The 20463-nt window shown below is 51.0% G+C and overlaps 1 protein-coding gene across 2 annotated transcripts; it reads right to left on the reverse strand.

Annotated features, from left to right (window-relative positions):
• Positions 1 to 1351: 1351 nt before the first annotated feature.
• baiap3 (BAI1 associated protein 3) lies at positions 1352 to 19020 on the reverse strand. 2 transcript variants are annotated; one of them, XM_057015006.1, is made up of 35 exons: positions 18787 to 19020; positions 14498 to 14612; positions 14061 to 14215; positions 11130 to 11217; positions 10900 to 10983; positions 10603 to 10710; positions 10401 to 10460; positions 10092 to 10158; positions 9775 to 9988; positions 9643 to 9687; positions 9407 to 9484; positions 9202 to 9307; positions 9008 to 9115; positions 8842 to 8934; positions 8544 to 8647; positions 8338 to 8455; positions 8054 to 8178; positions 7857 to 7947; positions 7528 to 7584; positions 7349 to 7446; positions 7210 to 7261; positions 6987 to 7138; positions 6715 to 6838; positions 6437 to 6577; positions 6265 to 6360; positions 5781 to 5996; positions 5633 to 5701; positions 5470 to 5549; positions 4885 to 4993; positions 4732 to 4803; positions 4571 to 4654; positions 4307 to 4427; positions 4123 to 4246; positions 3846 to 4051; positions 1352 to 3689 (listed from the first exon to the last, which is right to left on the reverse strand). In XM_057015006.1, the coding sequence occupies exons 3-35, from the start codon at positions 14192 to 14194 to the stop codon at positions 3586 to 3588; spliced, it is 3528 nt and encodes a 1175-aa protein (XP_056870986.1). In that variant the 5' UTR covers positions 14195 to 14215; positions 14498 to 14612; positions 18787 to 19020; the 3' UTR covers positions 1352 to 3585. The 2 variants fall into 2 exon arrangements, with proteins under 2 accessions (XP_056870986.1, XP_056870985.1); XM_057015005.1 differs by lacking the exon at positions 14498 to 14612 and having other exon boundaries at positions 18787 to 19019.
• Between the last annotated feature and the right edge of the window lie 1443 nt (positions 19021 to 20463).

Here is a 20463-nt window from a genome sequence, read left to right on the forward strand (position 1 = left end):
TTTCCTGCGTTAGCGGAGTTTACTGGAAGTTTCTCAGCTGCCCCTTTGTCCGAAACTGTAACTGCGTAGGTCGGGACCGGCTCCGACCTCGGCTTCCTCCATCGTTCCAGTTTTATTCGTAGAATACTGCGATAAATTGTGGAGCGAGCCCTCAGGCATTCACTGGTTTTACAGGGTTATAATCCCTCTCAGAGCGTGCCAAATCCCGCTGGTTAGCCAGGAAGAGAGGCCTGTTGGACCCGGCTCCGTGCGAAGGAACAATCGGGCGACGGGTTCTGTGCAGAGCTGCTGGTCACATTCCACCTGATTGCATTCCTCTGGAGCAGGCAGTGTTATTCTCTCTCTCCCCTCCCCCTCCCCACAAGTTCCTCATTATTCCCAGGATGCACCTGCACGCAAACAGGTGTTTAAAATCCCTTGCGAGTAATCTTTGTTGTTTTTAAAGGATTCAGTATGGTGGAAATTCCGGATGTGGATTTTTCTGTGGAGCGGCGCCCAGGGTATCTATTTCGCCCCTTTCTGTGACCCTAAATGACCCGACGTGTGCGCCCACGCCAGCAGACTGCGCCAGTTCTCCCTTAGGTGCGACATGTGTGGAGGGGTCAAGCCGTTCAGGGAATTCTGCCACCGCGGCGTGACATATCTGCGTGGAGGATTCCCGTTGTCTGGGGGCAGATACAAGGTGGTAAACGGATCCACCACCCTCAGCAGCAGCCACAACACCGAGGCTCTGCCAACATTCCTGGAGCTCATCAAGGTCAAATCCCACCTCTCTGTCCTCCCCCGGGACCTTCGGGAGCGGCTCATGGACGCCCGTCACACGTGTCGAAACAATACGCAAGTGATAACACTCTGGACTTTACCCCGTTTATGGGGACGGTCAGGCAAAACAGAAGCTTCTGTAAAAGGACGAGGACACCTAGTGGTTGAAAACGAACCACCCCCCTGGGTAAATATCCGTATTTGCTCAATGTTATTAAGTTGCAGCTGCTCAGAGGCTCCTGAAGCGGCGGAGAGCCGTCAGGCTCCGATAGATGTGGCGTCTGCAACCCTCCAGTCAACACGTGAAATGACAGGGCTCGCTCTGCACCTGAACACCACGTCCTTCAGTCGCGCCTCCTAATTTAAGCCGTATTGACTGGCGTTGGCAGACACCGGCGGCCTCCGTCCAGAGGAGACGTCCCCGTCTGGTCCCCGTCTGGCAGCAGCTGCTTGTGACACCCAAACGTTGCTCCTCTGGCCCTCAGATGTCAGGACGCCGTCCGTCACATTCTGGATGCGGTCTTAGCTTCTCCGCGGCGCTTCGCTTCGGAATTCGACTCGAGGCAAAGAAAAACATGTCACGCTGGTCTGAATTTTCCTCCCCCCCCCACAAATGTTAAATACAATCTTTATTCAAGGTGATAGACATCTCCCAAATGTGTAATCCAGTAAACAGCAACACAGGCATTTACAATTCAAGGACAAATAATTCACTTGGTACGATAATAAAACAGCGCTTCGCCTCCCGACGATGCGTCTCACCAGCCGTCGTCTTCGGATCCCGACAGCAGACGACAAAACGGAACAATACTTCGTTAAAACTGGTGCCTCTGACGCTGCGGCGGGAAAATTCACAGTCTGATCTCCTCTGCTCGTGACTTTGTGGTCTGGTTCAGTCAGTGCACGCTTTAAAAAAATGGATATGACGATATCAACGACTCGGATAGTTTATATTCAGCTGAAACGACACCAGACTAAATCTACTCAACCGATACTGACCAGAGATCTCGTCTTAAAGAAACACGGAGACGTTAATAAGACCGCGACTGAACGGACGAGAGAGTTTGAGCCACATTTGGTGTAAAACACTGGTGGGTTAAACTGAACTGACGGGTCCAGAGTTTTAAAGTGTTGAGTAATACTAATAAATACTAAAGTTTGTCCTTTCTGGGCTTCTGTAGATGAGTCGGTCGCTCAGTAAAACGTCGTTTCAAAAACACAAATACGATTACAATCATCTCTGTTAGAGAAAATGACATTAACAAAGCCAGCAAATATTTAGCTATCCACCGAAATCCACCGGTTTTTCTTCATGAGAACCAAAAATGTGTCTTTAAAACCTGAAAGCCATGAAAGAAAAGTGGCTCCTGCGGGTCAGGAGGACCCCGTTAAGGCAGTCTGAACAACCCTGTTAGCTAAGAGCTCTGCAGGCAGCGATATGTTCATTTCCTCTGGATAAACCTTCGTTTCTCGAGTGCTTCGTCCTCACAGTTGCACAGGCTACACAAGCACGACACAAGCGGCTACGGTGAAGCTACGTCACTATCGGAAAAAGAACCCACATCTTTCTTTTGTCAACATCTTTCAACAGTCGCTACAGCGCTTCTTTAAAACTGCCCGTCCCCGTTTCCCCGCTAATCTGAAGCTGGAGTGGTTCATCACTTAAACATCTATTAAGGTCCTGATTCCTCCTGTGGTTGAGCAGATCTTCTAAAAAGTCGACCTTAAAAGCTACAATGGCGAGTGTACCGGACAGTTTCCTGGACAGGAACTGGGTTGGAGTTAAACTTTATATCTGAGGAATCGGAATGTTCGATCTTCCTTTAGCACAAACGTTCCTCCTGTTTCCGTTTCATCAGCTTCTTACGCGGAGCCTCGCTGGGCTCTAATAACACTGACTCCAATCAACACGACTACCTAAAGAGAGAAAGGTTGGAGTTCTTTATTCAAGCTGTAGTCTTATTCTTTCCTGACTAGAAAACTGACCCTGTTTGCTGGCTACGCGTGCTAGGTCACGAGGTCTAAACCTTTCTGCTGAATTGAACGACTGCTTGCTGTCATTTTTACCCTTTAAATGTAATTATACGGCCTCACAGGTTTCCTTCTACTTAGAGTTACATCACTTGGAAGGCAGGAAACTTTGGGCATTTTTCCTTCCATGTTTTTGCCCGATTAGCCGTTAGCAGTTAACAATGCAGCGCGTCTTGAGCTGCGCGTCCATTGTTTTCACTTTAAATGCTAAATTTATAACGCTCGGGCCACCGCTTCGGATGCTGTAAAGTGCGATACACGCTGATTAATGCCACTTTGGTAACACGGACCGACGCTTCATGCAACTGATCGGCAGTCGGGCCGCAGGAAAAGTGAGCGACCCTCCCCTGCGATGAAGAAGAGTATCTGAGGTATAGACTGAATGACGTAGACTGGCTTAGCTACTTGCACAAAATAGTTCTGAAATATTAAATCTATCATATCAAAGATTATACAACAAAGATATCAATTACCTTTTACAAAAAATATAGACTAGTCACATTGAGGATCAACTATCCCATTCAGCTCTAAAATACAGTGTAGGTGAGACAGCAGAGGGTTGCACAGTGACAGGATGTTCTCCCAGTTAGAAGACAGCGACCAGCCTCGCTTCTGCTTTTTTTTTTTTTTTTTTTTCATTTTGGTAGAATTACTGAACAAACGGTAACCTTGGGGAAAACCAGAAAAAAAAAAAAAAATAAAATCGCATATTGTAAACATGGTACCAGTACAAAAGCACAGGTTGCAAGACGTGGTCAGAAAACACCAACACTAGCGCGGCGCCGGCGGCTTTCACTCCTCCTCCATCGACTTCTCGATCTCCTTCAGCCTGCGCACGAACTCCTGAGCCTCCCTGTCGCCGACGCGGGCGTCCAGCATCCTCATGATTGGCTTCTCTGGAGGTGAGAGCAAACAGACGCTGACACAAGCATCCGGTGGGCGAGCGGAGAAGTAATTGCGAAACCGGGCCCGCCGCCGCCGCTCTTTCAGGAAGCCGATATTATGTTTGTATTAAGAAAAAATAGGCAGAGCCTTGAGCTGCACGTACGCACCGCTGGGTTTGCTGCGAGACAAATGCAGGATGGCGGGCTGGACGCTCTTGCCGGCCGGAGAGGCGTTGGGTCTTCCCGGCCAGCAGAAGTCACTGAGAGGAGCCACGGCTTCACCGGCGAAGTCGTTGGTGGAGAGCCAGTCGTAGTCCATGACGGTGAAGGTCAAACAGGCGAAGCGGTGTCTGTACTGCTCAGGACTGACGTGGCTGGAGGACACGGGGGCATTGATCAGAGGGCGCACGAGGGCAGGACGCCAACAGGTGGAGGCGGGACTCACAAGTAAAAGAGCTCGTCGAAGACCGGGTGCAGCGTCTTCAGCTTGACCTGCGTGCGCTGACTCTTGGCCATGGGGAAGAGGTGGTGAGGACAGAGCTCCACGATGACAAACGGGTCACTCAGCCCTGCACAGGAAAGACGGGAGTTCCAGAAACCTCAAGAACCGGAGGAAGGTGCGGGTTTACCGTTAGCATCCAGCGCCATGATGTCGGCGGCGTGCAGGATCTCCACCGTCAGCCTCTGCTCTGGAGCATCGTAGTAGCACTTCACACTGATCCGACCGTATCGGGTGTGTTTGAGTGTTTTCTGAAACACATTCACAGGTATTTTCAGCTCGATACTGATTAGACCGGCCGCCCGGCTGTTTTGAGAGGCGGGATTTCAGCCAGAGGTGAAATCAATACACTTCCTCTTTGAGGCTAAATTAAATTGTCAGCCTGGTTGCGCACCTGGTGGGAGATCTTCTCCAGATAGTACTGCTCGATCAGCTCAAAGGAGGAACATTTATTGAGCCTGAGCTCCTCATCCAACACCTGAAACAACAAAGAGTCAGAGAAGACGTTCGGAGACCAGACGGACGAGGCTGCAGGGGGGGCAACCATAGTCTCACCTTGTAGTCGCCACTCTTCATGTCTTCCAAGGAAAGACCCTCCCCCTTGGCATGGAAGAACTGCAAGAGCGTCTAGGGAGGAAATAAGGAGAAAGCCTACTTTGAAACAGGACGAGCGCGGCTCAGTCGAGCGGGCCGAGTAGATTAACGGACCTCCACCGTGTACTGGAAGCGGTTGTAGAACTCCACCTGAACCCCCCTGTTTTCTGTCAGCGCGTCCAGGATCATCCGCAGGAGCAGCTCCCACATGCTCTGCAGGACCCTAGTGCACACAACATCATCATGTCCTCCCGTACATCCCATCCTGTCCTGAAACCACCTCCATGCTGAAGCAAGTTTTAGCCAAACACTGTGGCGGGTAATTACATCCACACCTGCGGATCTGTAAAGACGTTCGTTTGAGTTTTACTTGTCAAATGTGGCAGTGAGGAGGAATAATTAAAGCGTGTTCACACCGTATGCTGATGACTAACCGTTTTATTTCTAGGAGCAAAATCAGAGAGGACTATTTTAAATGTAAAAAAAAGAGTTGTTGAAGAACTGTATTTTGGGAGAAGTGCCTCATACGCTAAATACGCAACAGCGCTTCATCTGGTATTGTGTTGTGTCCTAGTTGTAGAATTCCAAAACTTAAATCCATTTTAATTTGGAAACGTCAGATTTGCTGTTTCAGCGGCTGCACAGGCACCTTTATCTCAATCTTTCTGGCCCAGGCAGTGGGGAGGGACGTACACTCACCTCGTCAGGTTCTCTTTCATCAGGTTCTCAGTGAGGATGACCATGGTGTCCTGCAGGTACTTCATGAGAGGCGAGACGGCCTACAAGAACGTTACATTCAACCTGAGCTCCGGGGCTGCAGCACCGGCGTTTGAAAAACAACAAAAAAAGACCAGGAACCTACTTCATCGTTGTTGATGGAGTCTGGAGACAGGCTGATGTGCTGGATGTACCTCCGCAGCTCAGGCAGCATCTGCAAAGACACGTCGCGTTTATGCTAAGAAGAGAGACCCGGGTGGGGTCGAGGTCGCTGTAACCGTCCTGCCGGAGACCTTCTCAGTCAGCATCGCGATGAGGTGCTTGGCTTCCCTCTGCAGGTCCAGGTCCATGTTGTACAGCTGCCCGTTGAGAGCTTTGTAGACCTGCTCCTTCCCCTCCAGACCGCAGGACTCCTCCATGGCCCGCTCCACGCCCTGCCAGTCCAGGTCGCGGGGCAGGTGAGCCAGGAAAACCCGCACATGCTCCATGCTGTTCAAGGCGATGCAGAGCTAGCAGAAAGCAAGGAGGAGAAGAAGAGGAGAGACAGAGGGTGGAGGTGGAGACACAGAGAAGGAAAAGAAGCAGGGCTACAGAGAAGCGGAGGGATGGGGGGGGGCGACCGTGAATGACTGACAGCTGAGGGCCCCCCCCCCCCACCCCCGAGTACAAACGTCGCTGAGCTCTTTGTGTTGCCAGGGAGAACGCTTGGTGACATTTACTACCCACGTCATCGTTTGACCCGCCCCCCCCCCACCGCCACCTTGCTCGAGGTTTCACCTGCACCATGAAGCTCTTGTAGTCTCGGCCCAGCTGGTTCCTCTCAATCTTCCGCGTCATCATCTCCGAGTAGCAGACGGCCTCGCTGCAGAAATTCTGTGAGCGCCACAGATACAGATGAGATCCAATCCCGGCCCGCGGCGAACGTGCGCACGCTGGCCGTGTCGCTTACGTCTGTCAAGCGGGTGATGAAGATGAAGGCCCCCGCAGAGTCTGGCCAGGCCAGCTGGAGCCAGATCTTGCGTACCTGGCCGAAGCAGGCGATGACTTCCACCGCCGAGGAGCTGTGCTTCTCCTGCCCAACGGGCTCCAACTGCGCTGGAAACACGTCCACAGAGACAACAGCTATCGATTTTCTGTCCCTTACTTACCCCCCCCCCCCCCCCCCCAATATCCTTTTTATTTGCACAGTACACAACCAATATGGGGTGGGGGGGTGATCAATATCACCTTATCCATTTCCACAGCTTTAGAGATTCGGTCGCAGGATCTGTCGTGAACGATCTGCAGCCACTTGTGGATGGGAGACTTGAACCAGTTATGGAAGCCTGTCAGGGCCAACATCTTGGCGTCCCTGTCAGGGAGGAGAGAGGAAAAACGTCTCTTTTCCATAAAGGCAGAGCCGAGGAAAAAGGCTGAAAGCTCGCCCCCCTTTCCTGACATTTCAAACAAACAATCAGGCGGCTGTACGAAATGTCACTTCGGTCTAACTGAGAACCAACTTGAGAGGGAGGAACTCTCGGAAGCCTTTCAGGATTTTCAGAGAGATGAAGAGCTCAAAGATGGTCTCTCCCATGGTCTGAGTCAGTCGGGAGCTCTCCTGCTCCAGAGTCCCGCAGACTCGCTCCATGGCCACGTTCACGTCATCGGCCACCTGAAGCGGGAAAGGCGCACGTCAAAGCCGAAAACACAGAGGCCTCGGCTGTCCCTCGTCAGTGACGTTACCTGTTTCTCCAGCTGCCTGTAGGATATGCTGAAGAAGTCCACTTTCACCGTGCTGCGGCAACAACAAACACAGGTAGCCTAGCATGAGTCCGCTGACAGCTAACGCGCGGCAGAACGTCCCCTCGGCACAGACATTCACCTGTAGAACAGTTTGTTGTAGAAGTTCTGGGCTCGCTGCACGTCGGCGCAGACGTAGTCCACGATGTGAACCAGCTTCTTCAGCTGCTCCTCCAGACTCTGGCAGGAGCGACACGCAGGGCGTCCGCTTAAAGGCATCGCCGCCTTCATTCACAGAGACGTAAGCGAGCGTATACTTACCCCGTCCTCCGGCTTGTACCGTGCAATTAAGCCCTCGTACCATTCTGAGCTCCCTTTCTGCAGAAATGATCACAAAAGCTGGCTTGAAAACAAAGACACGAAGAACGGAACCTTCTTTAGCCTCCCTCCTGTCAACTACGCAGCCACAAATGGCAGTTTTAATTCTAATTTACAACGTCAGGGAAACAATCCATATAAATCGTGGCTATATGAATCTCCAGTCTCTTTAGTAATGACTCTTGCCGCCACTGGGGGGCGACAGAAGTCCCACACTGCAGGTTAGGGTTAGAATTGCGCAAGAACTCAGAAGTACGCTGTTTCGCCGTTACCTTGACAGCGGTGGTGATGTCCAGGTGCAGCTCGTTTCGAAGAGGACACACGGACTTAAATGCCCGCATGTTTTGCATGTAGCCGATGCCCCTGGGAAGCAGAGGCAGAAAGAAGCAGTCATTGGATCAAATCTCTTTAAATCTAACCAGCAAATATAGCTGGAAAAAAGAAACACATCCGGGGGGGAGGGCTTTACCTCAGCATGAGCTCGAAGCGTGTAATGGCGGCGGCGCTGGCGCACGGGAAAACCTGCCGCATGTTCTTCATCAGGCACAGGCAGTGCTCCGTGTACAGCCTGAAGCTGTCCGACAGCTGCCTCTCCTGGACACAGGAAGGGCCCTCGGTCAAAGCTCCCCGGGAGACATTTTTGGCTCAACCAAAAACCTTGGTGGGTGTCAGCAAGGAGCTCGTGACAGGATGGAGCTTTTTGCTTTTCCGACTCATTTCCGGCCTGAGAGAAGACGACGGCGAGCGACCTACCAGGTCCCCCCTCACCATGCCGGGGTCCCACTCCGCATCAATGCTTCTCAGGAGGCGCAGCAGCAGGGAGTAGCACACCCTCTGGGTCCGGTGGTGGCTGCTGTAGCACTGCCAGCGACTGCAGACACAAACAAAAAACAAACGATGCCCGACGCGGAAGCGTCCCCGCTTGATCCGATCGATGCCATTGGCTAATTAACACTCACATAATGGCCTGCTGGAGGGACGGGAGATCCGTTTGCACAGCGTGGTGAGTCAGCACGGTCCAGGCCGCCGGGCACACCTGCCCGTTCCAGTTGTACGGTTCCCTCTGCGATCACACAGAAAGTGACGGGAGATTCTCAAGCAAAGACCCGGAGACCTCCGTCAGTTCCAATTAAAAAAAAATAGCAGGCTAATCCGTTTGCACCCCGGAGGTCACGTTGGACGTTGCAGTTCGATCAGTTTGTTCCAGGTCAACTTGTTGACGAGTTAAACTAAACTAACTAAACCGGACAAACTCACTTTGACCTGACTGTGTTCGTACTCCAGAATCTGAGTCAGCAGTTTTCGATGAATGGAGACGTTGGAGTCTTTCTTCGACAGAGTCGTGTCTCTCTGGGGGGGGGCAGGAAACAGCGTTAGCACGTTGTTCTCCGACGGCCGGCGTGCCGCGGCGCCGCTCACACACCTGATTGGTGAAGAGCTTCAGTATCAGGTGACACTCGCCCTGGACCTTCGACGTGCTCGACCGAGGCTCCAGCTTAAACCAGGTGTCGTAGCCGACGACTGGCATTTCCTGCGCCAAAAACCCCCCAAAAAACACACGTTTGGCCGCACGGATGCCCACAGGATCTGTGGTTTTGGCTATTTAGTTACACTCACATTCAAGGGGATGTTGATGCAGCCGAGGAAGTCATCGGCGTTCTCCTCAGAGCCCGATGACGCCGACCCGTTAGCGCGCACTGACTTAGCTATCTGCTTAAAGTACCTGACCATGAGAAGCAAAAGCGCAGCAAAAGCATCATAGATTAAACCTTTACCGGTCAAAATGGATGGAAATGAAGAGTTCAGACTTCTGTTTCTCTACCTCCCCATCCCTCGAAGTCCACTGACTTCGTTGAGCTTCTTGCAGGCCTCGGCCACGGACACGTCGTCATCGTGGTCCCTGACACCAGCAGATGTTGAAAAACACGCGTTAGCATTTTAGAAACTGGAAAAGGACGTCGAGGCTCCAGAACAAACCGAGGAGAGCTTTTCTGGAGCTTGAGGCAGACTGAACTCTAATTTAAGGCGTTAGCATGTAGCCGTTCGTGCTCATCTTACCAAATATCCAGATGTAAGAGGTCATTGTTGACATCATCTATCTCACTGCAGGGAAAAAAAGAGCAGGAAAATCAGCAGAAGTGTCCCCTGCCCCCAACAGTCATCTGGAACCAGCACGTCTTCTGCACTCACAACAAAAAGTGCTCGTCCCACACTGGGTTCAGGGTCTCGGGTTTGACCTCCGTCACCTGGATGGACCTGGCAGGTAACACCTCCTTGGTGCTGGAACGTTTCTCCAGCTTCTCTTTTCTCTTCCTGAAGCTGAACTTTCGCTCCTTTTTCTCCTCCATTTCTCGGGGGCTCTGGCCCATCAGGATTCCCAGCATGCAGTAGGGGTCGCTGTACCCTGTCGGGCCACAGGGGCGACATTAGGAGAAGGTTATCGCACGCTCAGAGCTGTTTACATCATGTGACCCGTCATTTGAAACCTCAAATATACATTTTCTCACCGTTGGCGTCCTTGGCCATCAGATTCTTCGCTTTCACGACCGAAACTCTCAAAGAGAAACTGGCGTGCTGCGAAAAGGTAAAGCGACATTCTCAAATAGCCACACACCACTGAAGGCCTGAAGCAACGCCGTCGCCACCTCGTTCCTCATTCAAAGTGACATAAAATGACAGTAAACGATTTCCACACGATGTTTAGAGAACATGTGTGTAATGTTAATCAATATTAATCCACCCAGCTCCCATCTCCAACGACCACATCCGATCTGAGAGACATTCTGGGGGGGGGGGGAATCAGCGAGAGGCCCCACCTTCGCTTCTTGAACCTTCTGCAGGATGATTTCATGCTCCTCTTCCCCCATGTCAAACACCTGTAGGAGAGGCCAGCAGGCAGACATGAGCATCAGCAGACAGACAGACAGACAGACAGACAGACAGACAGACAGGCAGACAGACAGACAGGCAGACAGACAGACAGACAGACAGACAGGCAGGCAGAGAGGCAGGCAGCACCTTGAGCAGGTAGGCAAACAGCTCCTCGTCGCTCTTCACGTGCTCGGCCGACGGCACGCCCACGCGCTGCACCACCGTGTACACGGCCTCCTCGTACAGCAGGTCCAGCTGCACGGAAACGCAGAGCTTAATTAAAAACACCAGAAATAAAACCTCGCCGCTCCGTCTTAATCATGTCTGCACCGCCACACACCAGGCGGTGGGGGTGGGGGGGGGGGGGGGGGGGTAAGATGGGAAAACTGTTTATTGGGACTTTTAAGGATCTAGACTGGGAAGGGGGGGGGGGGGCAGGCGCACCTCCGTCCTGCTGATTTTGTCCATTATGAAAGGCTGGTCCACGTGCTCGGCGGGCGGCGGCACGTCGGCGTCCCCTCTCTGACACTGCGAGGGGACAAAAACAAAACCCACCAAAAAAAAGTGAGAAACTCCAGCTTAACAACCTCCCCCCCTCTGAGAGGCGGATGGCGTCGAGGCCGGAGCTTGAAACAGGTGACAGACGGACACGTGGCGGCGCGGTTGGAGGTTACCTCAGCCTGGGCAGCCTGCAGCATGTTCTGCTGCTTCTGGAGGACGCCGTTCACACGCTCGAAGAACTCGGCGCTCTCCTCGGAAATCCTGCCAAGGCGAGGAAACAGAGATGAAACAGACGGAGACGCCGGCGTTGCGTGTTTATTTCGGAGCCGCCGTGTCTCCACAACACCCCCCCCCCCCCCACCCCTTGCTCGGAGAGAAACGCCGAATTCTGCCAACATGATCGGTGCAAAGATGCTAATGATGTTTTCTGCTTCTCCAGGTGTGAGTGCGTCCCCGGATACCCGCTGTTCCCAGTTGTCATGGTGATCCTGGCAAAATCGGGAAAGGAGGAGCTGGCTCGACACCTTGGGGATCCCCCCACCCCCACCCCAACTCACCGAGGCTGTGTTGCCCCCTCCAGCAGAACCATCCTGACTCCCACCCGTCACATTATACAGAGGAGCCATCCGTGCCGGAGCCCCGTCACGCTCCTTTATTAGTGTCACTGCATCCCAGTGGGGGGGGGGGCAGGCCGCAAACACCCACTGACACCCACTATGGTGGGGGAGCGGATGGCAAACCCCTGAGGTATCGATGAGCAGTAATGGCAGCCATGCTGGGAGGGTTGGTCAGGTCTGGTTAACAAAGACCGGGTTGACAGCAGCAGAATGTTTGTGACCAGGTCACAAATGGGGGGGGGGGGGGCTTTCTTGATTTCCATTAAGGAGCTTTAAACAGACAAACATCTCCAGACGAGCTGAGTGGTGACAGTGTTGGATGGAACGTCCTCGTCCAGGATGTTCTTGGGATCCCTCGGATCACCTGTTGGCTGGACTATAGTTCCAGAGAGAACCGATTTTTTCAAAGACAACGAGCGGAAATACGTTGGAAATTTAGCCGATTCAAGTGGAAATCAGCACAAATAGATGTTATCTTTTGCCCCCAAACACACACGCGCGTGCACGCACACACGACCAGAATAACAAAGTGATTTCATGTTGCTAGGAAACAAGTCCTTTTCAATTCATTCTAACTTATTTCCAGGAGTCGTACAATTATGTTTCAATTGTGGAAAGAGTGACGACAGAAAGGAAACGTAAACAACTACACGAGCGTCTTCAGATCTGCTCATTTAAACTCATGAAAAGACTTAAGAACTATGGTTGAAAACAAAACCCCACATTTTAGCCCCTCCTGAGAAAAGATTTGTAGCATTAGAACATTTTTGAGACACCTTTATCTATACCAAGTAGAATTCATACAATTATGGAGCTTTAATTGATTTGACAATGATTGATTGTGGAATTTACACGAGTGAACACAAGTATTCTTTTCTGGGGTTCCCCAAGGATCCGTTGTTGGACCCAAGCATTTATCAATTAATATCTCATCAGTCTCTGTCCCTGGACCCCCTGGTCCGGTCCTCCAGCGCCGGAGGCCCGGACCGCCAATAAGTTCTGAAAGCTCAGAGAGAAGAGGGACGGTATTTAAACTAAGTCTCGGTTTAATCGTTTTGACTTTATTATTCCTCATATAATAAAACTGTTTAATGAGATGGAAGAAGAATTACCTAAATCTAAAGAGGACGGTCCACATTAACGAGACACGGCGGCTGAATCTGAACTCATCTCCAGGCTGAGCCTCCGAGAGCTCAGCTGACTGCCGACTGTGGCGCCGGGTCAACAGCCGCAGACGGAGCAGCCTGGATCCTCCGGGCTTCATTAGCAAATTCCAAATTAAAGCACGGGTGCAGGAGGGCAGCGGCAGCCTGAGCGGGGACCAGAGATCAGCGCTCTGCCTCTAATGACCAGCACCACCAGTACCCTGGAGACCGAGACGAAGCCGAGACAGGCGGCTAAAATGCGCCTGCGTCCATCAAAGGGGGGCAGATGTTGCGTCACCATCGTCAGAAATGCAAAGCGAGAGCATCTGTGCGGATCCCTGAAGCTCTTCCACAGCCAAAACGTATCAGCGTTCAGCATCCGAGGTTATCTTCGCGGCTAAAAATAGGCACAGGCGTCATTCCATGTATAAGTTCACATAGTGACAGCAGCCTGCGGTGGGTTGCTATGGAAACGCGGGGCTGACACTACTTTTGGCTTCCAAACAAAGCCAAAAAAGACACAAACAAAAATAATAACTGTTGGGGGGGGGGGGGGGTTTAATCAGCCGGAGCCAGAAACAGGGACCCCTTCAACCTGATCAGAGGCACAGCGCTCGTGGCTCCAGTAACACCGGTGCTGCTGACGGGGAAATACAGTGGGACCTCTACTTACGAACGTCTCTACATGCGAAATTTTCAGGTTACGAAACTTCTCAACGGGAAAATATTTCCTCTTGTTACGAAAGAAATTTCAGGATACGAAAGGCAAAAATACGCTACCACTGCTACTCGCAGCTCGCGGAGTTTAGCGAACGCAAACATGCTTGTAGCTGCTCTGCCATTGGCTATCGCATCTTCCTGTCATCCCATTGGCTAGGAGGGACGTCAATATGTACAAGTTTGTGTGTATCTTCGGGATTTATTGTGGGTGTTCGTATGTTTGTCCATTAGATGGCGGTGTTACCACAAGTGTTAACGTTCGTTGCTAGTAATGACGGCTAATGTAAGATTAGCCTGTAATAAAGTTCATTTTGTTCCTGGAGACATTTATTGTGTGATAATCTAATTGTAACATGTATTTGTTACATGTTTTGATGCATTTTTATGATTTATAAAAAAAGTTATGTCTGAATTTTTGGGGGTTTGGAACGGATTAGGGCATTTACATGGAAAACGCGTCTCTACTTACGTAATTTTCAGGTTACGAAACAACTTCCTCTGGGGACAGGCTGCGTTAGCGTAGCGGCTCAGCGAGCGCGGACGAAAGGAAACACGCAAGAATTGACAACCCGATGGAAACCAGAGGTGAGACGGACGTGAGACAAAAGAGAAGCGGGCTCACCTGTGGGGTAAAGGGTCCGGGCGGGGCCTGAGGGGGCTGCTGGGGGTCGACGGCGGATCCCGGCGGCTCCTCAGGGACTGACTCCTCTGCACCTGCCTCAGCACGCTGCTCTTCAGATCCAGCAACGTGGTCATGATCCCTCCAAAAGATCTCACCTGTGGGAGGGCTCCTTCTATTAATACTACCCTTAATTTAATCAGCCCACCAACACACACACACACACACACACACACCACACACACACACACACACACACACACACACTCCACCCCCGCGCCTTTAACATAATTATCTTCTTTCTCTGTATTCTATTTTTAACGAGCGTGCCGCAGGGTGCGAAACTCATCTTTCACCGTGGGGTTTATTCACCGCGGAGTCAATCATCTTCTGAGTTCCGGACCACGTTATGCAAATGAGGCGACCCTACAGAACCGAACCTCGGCTGTTGTTCTCAGAAACCCTCCCCAACGTGCTAAAAATGGGCTCTTAATTAGAGACCTGGGTTACAGCCAGAAGGAAAACTGCAGTCTGAAGAGATCCAGCAGGTCACACCTGCACAAGGAAAAAACGTCATTTTAAATGTTCGTGCCGACCATTTAGCAGCAGAACCAGCAAGAAAATCGTTGCACTGTTACAATTTATTACAGAAGTCGGTTTTAGTAAAAGACACCCGAGTAATGCTGAGTAATTGTTTGCTCCTTCAAAAACCCCTAAAAACTGGCTGCAAATTCCTCATCTTCATCGTGATTCTGCGCTGCAGGAGGATCGGATCCATTTAATCTCGACAGAAGGTTGACTTTCCATAAATACTCTTCGATATTAAACCGGTCAAAATCCCTCGGAGGAACAGAACCCGCTTATTAGCCGCGGCGTGCTTTAGGTATGACATTAACATTTGGCACCAGCGTGGCCGTTGATGCTCCCGAGAGCGGATCGCTCCAGTTCACCTTTCGATTCAGGCAACAGGGAAAGTGGGAAAATGTCACGATAACTGGATGAATATCAGGAAAAAACAGGATCTCATCATGTGCTCATTTGTATTATTCTTAAAAATGCCAGTGCTTAGATGCTAGTTCTTGCAATCTCGATTCCAGCCATCGGATGGCGCCATAACTCAGACACTGGAGCATTACTGGACAATTTTTAAAAGTAAACGGGAATATTTTAGACTAATAAATGAGTTAAGGCTTTGATTCATCCTTATTTTACATGATGCCTGTCACTCTTGTCGGATTAATCAACACCTGATGGTTGGATGCTGGTTCCTGAACCACCTGGATCCTTGAGATCCATCTGTTGACCTTCTGCTGACAAACGGCGCGAGAGCCCTCAAACGGGGGAAAAAAGGAAAAACCGGACTGACAAGTGCACAAGAGGGGGGCTTTGATTGACGGAGAAGTTGTTTCGGAGGACAGTCATACATCATCCGACAGTCAGACGCTCTTTTCTCCAGCTGACAGCCGACGTCGACACGGCGCCGCTGCGTGGAGAGAGTGGCGAGACGTGGGCTGGAAGCTCGTTCTAATTCCCCCGCTGGCACAAAGGCACAATAGCGGCCGTTATTACCCAACCATAATGGCGCACAATTATCTCAGTGCGCCCGTGGATGCTGAGTTTTAGCTGATGCCGCCCGTTTCGCAGCAACGTTGGATTCCTGGAGAATCGACCCTGGTGCGATTGTTGGAAGGACTGAAACGGGTTCGCCTGCGAGGGAGGCGAGCGTCCAGAGCGCACGCCGTGGGCTTCACGCTACATTAGCTCTGAACGGGTTATTGATCCAGCAGGTCGGCACCTGTTATCCGCGTGAAGCAGCCGCACTTCAGACTTGAGTGTGTCGAGCGTCTGTCAGTTAGATAAAGCTGCCAGGTCGAGACGCCGTTAGCGTCCTCACCCCCCCCCCACACACACACACACACCACACACACACACCACCACATCGTGATTATCCAAAATGGCACCACGCGCTCGCCAACGGCAGCTGCGGCTGGGTGCAAAAGGGTGCAAACGCAAGAGGAAAACTTGACCGGTCACTGTGGGGTCGTGGGGGCGTGAGGCAGTTGGCGTTGCCTAAAGGGGGCGGGGCATCAGAGACATCAGCCTGAATAGTGAGGATACAACGCCTGTGCTTTGATCTTTCTTTGACATTTCCCAGGATGATGATGATTGATGTGCTCATGTGAAATGTGGACTTTTAACATTATTTATGCAATTCTGTTGTTAACGCCCAGATTTGAGGCTGGTCCAGACCAATTTCACGCCATGAAGCCAGAGGCTTGAGTGACCTTTGACCTCTCACTCTCCACCCCTGGGTACCGTCATGGACGAGGGTCGGCAGAGAAGGTTGTTTGATGTGTTTGGTCGGTGAGGCACGAGGTTCGGCTCCAGGTTCGGTCTCCCAGCTCCAGTGTTGCATAGCAACGCCATTCACTGGTAATTACCCATCAACACTACTTAGAGCCGTGCTCACGCTATCTCACTGTAGCGGCTCGTTACCTTTTGTTACTCTTTATCAGAGGTTTTCTAATTAACTCACACTTCATTTTTTCAACCACACACGTCGTCGTGATTGTGTCACCGTCTCAGGACGGAGGAAGACGTCCTCGTGTCAGCGTTATAACCTGTACCGCAGCCAGCCACCAGGGGGGGGGGGGGGATGTTTCCTCAGTTATCACAGCTTTATTGACTGTTCTCGGTTGTGGTAAAACGTGTCACGGAGAAAAGGTCCCAACGGTTGACAGGTACCAGGGGCGCCGTCTCCCAGGTGAGCTCTTTTCAATTCCGCGCCTGGAGCTCTCCCGGGCGTCAAACCGCGGTGACACAAACGAGTGTCGGCGACGGCGGAGAGCTGCCGGGCTGCCAAGGAAACACCGTCGGAGCCAAGTAAAAGGCTTCCTGCTACACCGGCTCCGCAGTCGTGCCAGGGAGGCACTTACTCACCAATGTCTCTCTCCTGAGAGAGCCAATGAGCCCGGCAGCCAAAGGCGCCGTGCTGATAGGGATGGAGCGTCTCTATGGTAACAGCAGAGGGAAAAGGAGCTGATAAATACAGGTAAATGAAATTCTACAAAGACGGTGGGGAAAAAGCCCTTGATGGTAAAAACGGGCCGGAACCGGCCACGCCGCGGAGGGGGAATATAGCGACGGAGATGCAACCGAACGCGATGATAACGCCAGTGACTCGTTGAGTCGCGCACCTCATCGCGTTCTCGTCGAGGTGGGAACAGCCACACAACCATGAAGTGCCAAGATTTTCAATATGCCGCTTCAAACAGACGGCTCAAATTAGGCCTGGGAGCTGCACGCCTTTCAGTGTCATTACCGTCTGCTGGGGGAAGAGGAGGGGGTGTGTGCGTGTGTGTTGGGGGGGGGGGGGGGGGGTGTTAGTCAACACAGTTACAGTCAACACAATTAGGAGAATGCCTTTAATTGCGTTTGTTCCTCCTGAACGGAGAGGAGGACTCACGCGCCTCCTCCGACGCTGACAGCTCGGATAATTGAATCGGGCCTGTCGTGACGCGTTCGGACCTTCGTGCTGCCTAATCTGATCACTCCAGATCCCAGAGTCAGATCACCAGCGCGCGTAGACAGGCCGAAGTGCGACGTGCGCACCTGTAGACACCCTATCATCCACACTCAAGCGTCTCCAGCGCCCCGTTCCCTGAAGCTGAAAGTCTCCTCAGGGAACACGACAGGGGACTGACGGGGGAACATTCCCAGGAATTGCTGGTCGGCGTCGCTGCCACTGTGCCTTTGAGCAGAGGGACTGACGCCACCTCCAGAGTTGAGGTGCAAAACATGCGCTGCCTCATTAGTGACAGAGGGGACAGATACTCTGTTGTTTATTGCATTTATAGAGGTGGCGTTTAGAGCAACACGCGCAGGCTAATGGACTCTTAATGAATAAAGTGCAGTTATGGGATGTTCTTAAGAGGGGAAAACCTGAACGCACTTTCGTGCAGATAAGAAATAGTGATCTGTTACACATTTAATCTCTAATAATGTAGAAAATAAATGCAAATTATGAGAGAGAAGCGATAGGGAGGAGGAGGAGGAGAGAGCGCTCACTCCGCCAGCGTCTCCAAAGATTGATCTGTGCACAGTGCGAGGTGGGCTCAGCGTGCAGCTGAGGGGGTTAAAATCCCGCCGAGATGGAGAAATTTTCCTCTTTGTATAACCTGCAGACTGGTGTGAAGCACCTCCAACAGCAAGACGCCATGAATCCCTCCAAAAAGTGCAGAAAAACATGAAGGACTGGTGAATTTGTGCTTTATTTGCAGCTGTGTGAGGATTTATTTTTGTTCTACGTGTGGGAAAATTGTTACAAAATTGATTTTTTTTTAAATAAAAAAAAATACAAGTTATTGATTGACCAAGATATTGATTTTGATATAAACTGTGTGACTTTTTCTGACCTGTAAGAGGACTTTTTAGCATTCAAATGATTTTGGGGGGGATAAAACCTCTCCTCATTAAACTAGAAATACACCTAATTAATCAATCACAACCAGCACATGCAGATTAACGCCTCTAACTGAGTCTTGAAAGCACTTTCTCACCGCAAAAAACAGTCTTATTTGGAATTATTTACCAAAACAGGAATCAACAGGTGTCAATCAAGCGTCTTCCTTAATGACGAGCGCATCATTCATCAAATTGAGCAACATTTTCACCTTCCTTCGGACGACAACGTGGATTTTTAGTGCATCAAATGATGAAAACATGTTACCTGTGTGTCCAGACAGTTTTCCCGTGTGAGATGTTTTTGCAGCTGCGTGTGTCAGACCTCCTGCAAACCAAAGCTCTGCGCTCTGCGCCAGGACGCCGCTCCGCTCTCCAAACTGGATCAAATCAACTTCGGCGGCTGTGACGTTTGGATATTTGTCTGCCCTCACACGACGGACTAAAGCTCATTTTTTGGTCCTTCGAAGCGTTTTCCTGAACGCACCCTCCACTGATGCTCGCCCAAATATGGCCAAAGGAAGCAGCCGCGATACTTCACTGACCTCTCATACTGTCGGAAACATCGCACCTGTGATTCGATGAGCGATACGGTGACGCGTTAGGCTGAGATGATTGTTGTCGTGTTGGCGAGGGTGGAAGGGGACGATATTAGAAGAAAATATTAGAAAGAAAATGTCTGTTAAATACGCTACTAACTTTATGAAACCGCGTCTATGAGTTTATAACGCAGAAAATTTATACCTGTGGTGCTCGCAAAATCAACAGGTTAAAATATGTTATCAAAGATAGAGCAGAAACAGAGAGCCCGACCCTTCTCTACTATTGGAAATTAATAATAAAATATGCTATCCAGTAGCATAAAATATCATAAATTATCTTAAAATTGGTTACCGGTTTCCCCCCACACAGTTTCTCCTCAAACGATTAACTCTTTGCAGAGGTTTACACACGCACATGAAGGCATCATTTGACTGTTGCTGAGGGATGTCAGAGGAAAAAAACCCTTCCGGTGTGCTGCGGAGGTGCAGGTTGAGCTGTCAGTCACCCACCAGATCATCTTCTTTTGCTTTGTTCTTGCTAATGAGCTCATCATCCGCCTTAATTGGACCCCGTCTGAACGGACCTCCAAGGGTCCTGCGGTGTCACTAAGAACACCACCAAAGGCTTCCCGTGCGGGTCTCAGTGACTGGGTGTAATAAACAGCACGTTTCCTCCCGGCAAACCAACTATAGTGTGTTAGCATTTAACAACAGCCATTTAAACCAGTGAATTGAGGTGGTCTGGGGGATTGGAACCAGCAACTCTTCCTGGTGCTGCAGGTGTGGACACACATCCCACCGTGTCAGAAGGTCTGACTGGGACATGAACACATGGCCGCTACGATCCCACATCCGTTCTGTTGTTGTTGACGTGTACGCCTACAGCCGTATATTACCTACACATGCAGAGGAGCCTGGGGAACACGTCAGGCGTTTTCTCACTCAGCCGCGAGCGTGCGAGGACGTGCAGACGGAAAGGAAACGTGCACGGATGCTTTAAATAGGCGGAGGAGCATTAATTATCATGTGTGTTTGGAGGGGAAAGGTGCTGCCATGTAAAGTGTGGGAATATTTTATACGAGCCAATTAAAGCACGCGTGTGTCAACTGGGACTGACGTGCGTGTGTGTGTGTGTGTGTGTGTGTGTGTGGGGGGGGGGGGGGGGGGGGGGGGGGGTGACGACAGGATCAGAATCTAACTGTTGTCCTTCTGAAATCTTCTCCAACATGGAAGATCAGAGGAGGGAAGAACGAAGGGATTTTTACAGGATTTCGGCTAAAGTGAACAGAAGGCTTTCCCTGCTTGGAGCAGAGACATGTGTGACCCTTGTCTCCTTGTTTCCATGGACACATCTTCATAGAATCTCCCCCAGCTGGCCCCCGAGCGCACCAAGTGTGGAAGGA

This window comes from Takifugu flavidus, chromosome 18 (assembly GCF_003711565.1).
Source record: "Takifugu flavidus isolate HTHZ2018 chromosome 18, ASM371156v2, whole genome shotgun sequence".
Lineage (NCBI taxonomy): Eukaryota > Metazoa > Chordata > Actinopteri > Tetraodontiformes > Tetraodontidae > Takifugu > Takifugu flavidus.

Coding starts and splice junctions, on each gene's coding strand:
- baiap3 (XM_057015006.1), bottom strand. CDS start 14,194: ATGACCACGTTGCTGGATCTGAAGAGCAGCGTGCTGAGGCAGGTGCAG. Junction 8,935..9,007: donor TGAAGCTCTTCACCAATCAG/GTGTGTGAGCGG, acceptor GCCCCCCCCCAG/AGAGACACGACTCTGTCGAA. Junction 5,550..5,632: donor ACTCCATCAACAACGATGAA/GTAGGTTCCTGG, acceptor ACGTTCTTGTAG/GCCGTCTCGCCTCTCATGAA.